The sequence below is a fragment of the Motacilla alba genome, chromosome 25 (assembly GCF_015832195.1).
Source record: "Motacilla alba alba isolate MOTALB_02 chromosome 25, Motacilla_alba_V1.0_pri, whole genome shotgun sequence".
NCBI lineage: Eukaryota > Metazoa > Chordata > Aves > Passeriformes > Motacillidae > Motacilla > Motacilla alba.
In genome coordinates, this window is record NC_052040.1 from 199,771 (window position 1) to 206,333 (window position 6,563).

General features: G+C 59.8%; 1 protein-coding gene across 1 annotated transcript; it reads right to left on the reverse strand.

Annotated features, from left to right (window-relative positions):
* Positions 1-1,424: 1,424 nt before the first annotated feature.
* Positions 1,425-1,904, reverse strand: LOC119711603 (helix-loop-helix protein 1-like). The gene has a single exon (XM_038161981.1). The coding sequence runs from the start codon at positions 1,812-1,814 to the stop codon at positions 1,473-1,475; it is 342 nt and encodes a 113-aa protein (XP_038017909.1). The 5' UTR covers positions 1,815-1,904; the 3' UTR covers positions 1,425-1,472.
* Between the last annotated feature and the right edge of the window lie 4,659 nt (positions 1,905-6,563).

The following is a 6,563-nucleotide window of genomic DNA, read 5'->3' on the forward strand; positions in this document are numbered from 1 at the left end:
CCAAATCCCTGGGATTTGCAGCTCCGTTCCTCTGGGGATTTCGGCTCCATCCCCCTGGGAATTGCTGCTCCAGTTCCTCAGGAATTGCTGCTCCAAACCCCTGGGAATTGCGGCTCCACCCTCTGGGATTTGCTCTTCCAAACTTTAGGGTTTTGCTGCTCCAACCCTTTGGGATTCGCTGTCCCAATCTCTGGGATTTGCAGCTCCGTTCCTCTGGGAATTTTGGCTCCATCCCCCTGGGAATTGCTGCTCCAGTTCCTCAGGAATTGTGGCTCCACCCTCCGGGATTTGCACTTCAAAACTTTTGGGATTTGTGGCTCCAACCCTTTGGGATTTGTGGCTCCAACCCTTTGGGATTTGTGGCTCCATTGCTCTGGGATTTGCAGTCCCCGGTCTCTGGGATTGGCTCTTCCCTCCCTCCGGAATTGCTGCTCCAGTTCCTCCGGAATTGCTGCTCCAAAGCCCTGGGAGCAGGGCCGGGGGGGGCAGGGTGGGCACGCGGACGGACGGACGGACGGACGGACACAGGGACGGACACGTGGACACATGGACAGACACATGGACAGGTCAGACGTCCAGGACGTGGTTCAGGTGGAGATGTGGCAGACGGCCGGGTGGACACACAGATGGACACAGGGATGGACAGACGGACACACAGATGGACAGACGGACACCTCAGACATCCAGGACGTGGTTCAGGTAGGAGATGTAGCAGATGGCTGGGTGGACACACGGACGGACACACGGACACAGGGATGGACAGACACATGGACACCTCAGACATCCAAGATGTGGTTCAGGTAGGAGATGTAGCAGACGGCCGGGTGGACACACGGACGGACACAGGGACGGACGGACAGTCAGACATCCAGGACGTGGTTCAGGTGTAGCAGACGGACAGACGGACACAGGGACGGACGGACAGACACTTCAGACGTCCAGGACGTGGTTCAGGTAGGAGATGTAGCAGACAGCCGGGTGGACACACGGACGGACACAGGGATGGACGGACAGTCAGACATCCAGGACGTGGTTCAGGTGTAGCAGACGGACAGACGGACACAGGGACGGAGGGACGGACAGGTCAGACGTCCAGGACGTGGTTCAGGTAGGAGATGTAGCAGACGGCCGGGTGGACACAGGGATGGACAGACGGACACAGGGACGGAGGGACGGACAGGTCAGACGTCCAGGACGTGGTTCAGGTGTAGCAGACGGACAGACGGACACAGGGACGGACGGACGGTCAGACAGACGTCCAGGACGTGGTTCAGGTGTAGCAGACGGACAGACGGACACAGGGACGGACGGACGGTCAGTCAGACGTCCAGGACGTGGTTCAGGTAGGAGATGTAGCAGATGGCCAGGCGCAGGATCTCGATCTCGGACAGTTTCTTGTCGGGGGGCAGCATGGGCAGCAGGGACGGACGCACGGACGGACAGACGGACACAGGGACAGACAGACGGACACCTCAGACGTCCAGGACGTGGTTCAGGTAGGAGATGTAGCAGATGGCCAGGCGCAGGATCTCGATCTTGGACAGTTTCTTGTCGGGGGGCAGCGTGGGCAGCAGGCGCCGCAGCTCGGCGAAGGCCACGTTGAAGGCCTCGACGCGGATGCGCTCGCGCGTGGCGTGCGCCGTGCGGTACTTGGCCGTGGCGCGCCGCCGGCGCCGCCGCTCCTCGCGGCTCAGCGGCTCCTTGCCCGCCGGGCCCGCACCGGCACCGGCACCGGCACCGGCCCCCGGCGCGGGCTCGGGCTCGGGGTGAGCCGAGGGGACGGCGAGGGAGGAAGGCTCCGAGTTCAGCATCATCGTCGCGGGGGAGAGGGGACGGCGGCAAAGGGATCCCGGGGAGAGATCCAAAGGGATCCTGGGGACAGATCCAAAGGGATCCCGGGGACAGATCCAAAGGGATCCCGGGGACAGTTCCAAAGGGATCCTGGGGAGAGATCCAAAGGGATCCCGGGGACAGATCCAAAGGGATCCCAGGGATAGCAGCAAAAGGATCCTGAGGATTTGGGGACAGATCCAAAGGGATCCCAGGATTTGGGGACAATTCCAAAGCGATCCCAGGGACAGATCCAAAGGGATCCCAGGGTTTGGGGACAATTCCAAAGCGATCCCAGGGACAGATCCAAAGGGATCCCAGGGACAGCAGCAAAAGGATCCCGAGGATTTGGGGACAGATCCAAAGGGATCCCAGGATTTGGGGACAGATCCAAAAGGATCCTGAGGATTTGGGGACAGATCCAAAGGGATCCTGAGGACTTGGGGACAATTAAAAAGGGATCCCGAGGATTTGGGGACAGATCCAAAGGGATCCCGGGGTTTGAGGACAATTCCAAAGGGATCTCGGGGACAGATCCAAAGGGATCCTGGAGTTTGGGGACAGCAGCAAAGGGATCCTGGGGACAGATCCAAACAGATCCCGGGGACTTGGGGACAGCAGCAAAAGGATCCTGGAGTTTGGGGACAGCTCCAAAGGGATCCTGGGGGTTTGGGGACAGCTCTGAACTAATGGTGGGAATTTGGGGACAATTCCAAGCTGATCCCGTGGATTTGGGGTCACGTCCGGGTGTTTTGGGGTCGCCTCCGAGCTGGTCCCGGGGGTTTTGGGGTCACCTCAGCAGGAGAAGTGCCCGGATTTGGGGCGCCCGTCCCCGGCTCCCAGCGAGGCCGGTGGGGATCCTCCTCCTCCTCCTCCTCATCACATCCCAGCCGGGACTCGGGGCCTTTTCCTCGGGAATTCCGCGAGGAAACTTCCCCGGGGATGGATCCGGGAGCGCGGCCGGAGGCAGAGGAAGGGGATCGAGTTTTCCCCTGGTTTTGGGGTTCGGGGTCAGGATGCGGCTCCGGAGCCCTCGGGGGTCAGATCCCGGCGGGTCTGGAAAAGAAGGATCGGGAATTTCGGCTCCGGGTGGGAAAGGAGCCGGCAGAGGCGTCAAAATAAAATAATTAAAGTGAAATCATGATAAAAAAAAAAAATAGTAAAAATGAAAATAAAGTAAAACAAGGCAAGATCAAATAATGGAATGAAATGAAACAGAATGGAATGGGATGAAATGAATAAAATAAAATAAAATAAATAAAATAAATAAAATAAAAAAATAAAATAAAATAAAATAAAATAAAATAAAATAAAATAAAATAAAATAAATTTAAAAATTAAAATAAAATAATAAAGGATTTTCCACAGCTTTTCCCTGTCAAATCCCGTCTACTTTGGGAAACAAACTCAGGGAATTCCAGCTCCCGGAAGGAAAAGGATCCCCGAGAAGCTCGGGGAATTCGGGGAGCTGGAAAAGCTCCGGGAATTCGGGGGCCGGGAAAGCTCCGGGAATTCGGGGGCCGGGAAAGCTCCGGGAATTCGGGGCCGGGGCCCCGGGGCTCTCCGGAGGTGGCAGGTGGCGGATGCGCGGCGGGGGCGGGGCGGGCTTTGTGTCGCAAATGAGCCCCGTCTGTCCCCACGGCTGGCCCTGCTGGCTGTCCCCGCGGCTGTCCCCATCGCCTGTCCCTCTGTCCCCCCCCGGCTGTCCCCTCCTGCCTGTCCCTCTGTCCCCCCTGCCTGTTCCTCTGTCCCCCCCAGCTGTCCCCTCCTGGCTGTCCCCTCTGTCCCCCCCTACCTGTCCCTCTGTCCCCCTGTCCCTCTGTCCCTCTGTCACCCCCTGCCTGTCCCCCTGTCCCCCCCGCCTGTCCCTCTGTCCCTCTGTCCCTCTGTCCCTCTGTCCGTCTGTCCCGTCTGTCCCCGCTGGCTCCGCTCCCGGCAGATGGAGCGGCCGCAGCTGCTCCCGGGAATCCGCCGGGAATCCCGAGCGCCGGGAGCGCGCCCCGCCCCCTGCCCATCATCCTCATCCTCCTCTTCCTCATCCTCATCGTCATCCTCATCATCATCCTCATCATCCTCATCTTCATCATCCTCATCCTCCTCATCATCCTCATCCTCTTCTTCATCCTCATCCTCTGCACCTTCATCCTCTTCGTCCTCCTCCTCCTCCTCCTGCTCATCCGTTCTCTTCATCCTCATCCTCACCTTCATCCCAACCCTCATTCCCATCCTCACCCTCCTCCTCATCTTCCTCCCCGCTGCCTTCCCGGGAAAAAGGGGGAGAAACTTTGGGATGGGAACGAGCTGGGAACGAGCTGGGAACGCTCCTCTCCTTTCCATCCTCATCCTCATCCTCATCCTCATCCTCATCCTCATCCTCATCCTCATCCTCATCCCCATCCCCATCCCCGGGAACGCGGCGGGGGAAAACTTTGGGATGGGAGAAGCGGCCGGGAACGGATCCCGAATCCCGCCGGGACGGGGCAGGAGCGGCCCCGATCCCGATGATCTCGAGGCTGGAGGGGCGGGAATTTGGCCCCCCCAAAAAAATTCGGGAAGAGATCCCAAAATCCCTGAGGGGGGGCGGGATTTTCCCCACCGACTCTCCCGAAAAATTCCCGGGAATTTGGATGTTTGGGATCATCCCCGGGAGAGACGGGAATTTGGGAATTTAGGGATTGATTTGGGGATCTGGGAATTTGTGGATTTGGGAATTCAGGGATTGATTTGGGGATTCTGGAATTTGCGGATTTGGGGATTCGGGGATTTGGAAATTTGGGAATTTGGGGATTTGGAAATTTGAGGATTTGGGGATTTGGGGGTTTGGGAATTTGGAAATTTGGGGATTCGGGGATTTGGGGATTTGGGGATCTGGCCCTTCGAGCTGCCCTGTGGATCCGGGATTCCCGGGAATCTGGGGTGGGTCCCACACCTGGATGGGAAGCAGGAGACTTTTTTTTGGGAAAACTCAAGTTCCATTCCCGGATCCGAACAAACTCCCGGCCGGGCTTCTCCCGGAGCTTTTCCTTGCCGTGGCATTCCCGCTCCCAGCTCCTCTCTCCCCGGTTTTTGGGGTTTTTTTGGGAAAACCGCCCCATTCCTGATCCCAGCCGCCCCAAGGATTCCCGGTCAGCCTCCACCTTTCCCAGCAAAACCCCGGGAATTCTCCCCACCTCCCCCCTCGCCCTTTTCCTCCCATTCCCGACCCTGGCGTGAAGAAATTCCCAATTTTCCTCGGGAACCGAACGCGTCCAGGACCCCAATTCCAGGCGGGTTCTTTTCCTTTCCCCCGCTCCCAAACCCTCGCAGGGAAAACCCTTTTTCCAAAGGGATTTGGGATCCAAACCCGGCCGCGGGATCGAGGCATTTCCCGGGAATCAGGGGCCGAATTCCCGGTTTTTTTGAGGCATTCCCGGTGCCTGGAAAAGCCGCCTTACCCCGAGTCCCGCAGCATTCCCGGGCTCCGCGGTTTCTCCTCCGGGGATTCCCAGCGTTTGGATCCCGCTCCTCTCGTCCATCCACGGAGGAAAAAACTTTCCCTGGATTCTCCCGAGCTCCCGCGGCGGATCCGGGATGGGAATCCGGGATCGACCCCGCAACTCCCGGGGCGGCAGCGCCGCTCCGGAGCCTCCGAGGAGGAAATTCGCCGCTTCCCCCCCAAAAAATTCCCAATTTATCCACCCCGGCCCCGACCCCGGGAGCCTCATTGGCCTCTCCCGCTCCCCCTCCCTTCTCCCTCATAAATATGGAAAAGCGGGAATTCGGGATTCCATTGGCTGCGCCCGAGCCCCCCGGGAGGGGCGCGCTGGATGCGGGCCGGGAAAAGGCGACAGCTGCTCCCGGAGCTCCTTTCCAGCGGGAATTCGGGCCGGGAAAAGGGGGAAAAGAGCCCGGAGCGGCATTCCCGGTCCCGGGATTGGGAGAAGGGAGCCGGGAATTGGGAAAAGAGCCTGGAGCGGAATTCCCGGTCCCGGGATTGGGAAAAGGGAGTCTGGAAATGGGAAAGGAGCCTGGAGCGGAATTCCCGGTCTCGGGATTGGGGAAAGGGAGCCTGGAAATGGGAAAGGAGCCTGGAGCGGAATTCCCGGTCTCGGGATTGGGGAAAGGGAGCCTGGAGCGGCATTCCCGGTGGATCCCGAGGCTCTGGAGCCCCCGGGTGATCCCTGAGGATGCCGCGGGTCCCTTTGGGATCACCCGGAGCCTCCACCCCACAAATCCCGCCTGGAAAACTCAGCTGCGGTGGGAAGGGAAAAGTGAAAGGGAGGAAACTCGGGAACGGCCCGGGAAGAGCCGGGAATATCCCGGGAACAGCTCGGGAAGAGCCGGGAATAGCCCGGGAAGAGCCCGGGAAGAGCCCGGGAAGAGCCGGGAATGCGATCCCGAGTCCAGCCGGGGCACAGCGGCCTTTGGGGCCGGCTCTGCTCTGGCCCTGCTGGGATTGTCCCAGTCCAGATCCGGGAAAATCGGGAAAATCGGGAATATCGGGAATATCGGGGGAAATCGGGAAAAGCGCTGCCGTTCCAGGGAGATCCCAGCGCCCCCGTCCCGCCCTTGGGATCCTCCCGGAGCTCCCGGTCCGCTCGGGATCGTCCGTCCCACCCTCCCCGCGCGTCCCGGGACTTTTGGGGTCCCCTGTCCTGTCCCTGTCCCCATCTTCTGTCCCCGCTGTCCCCGCTCTATCCCGGCTCTGTCCCCGCTCTGTCCCCGCTGTCCCCGCTCCATCCCGGCTCTATCCC

Excerpts from the sequence above, each read along its gene's own strand:
- LOC119711603 (XM_038161981.1), bottom strand. The coding sequence starts at position 1,814 with ATGATGCTGAACTCGGAGCCTTCCTCCCTCGCCGTCCCCTCGGCTCAC.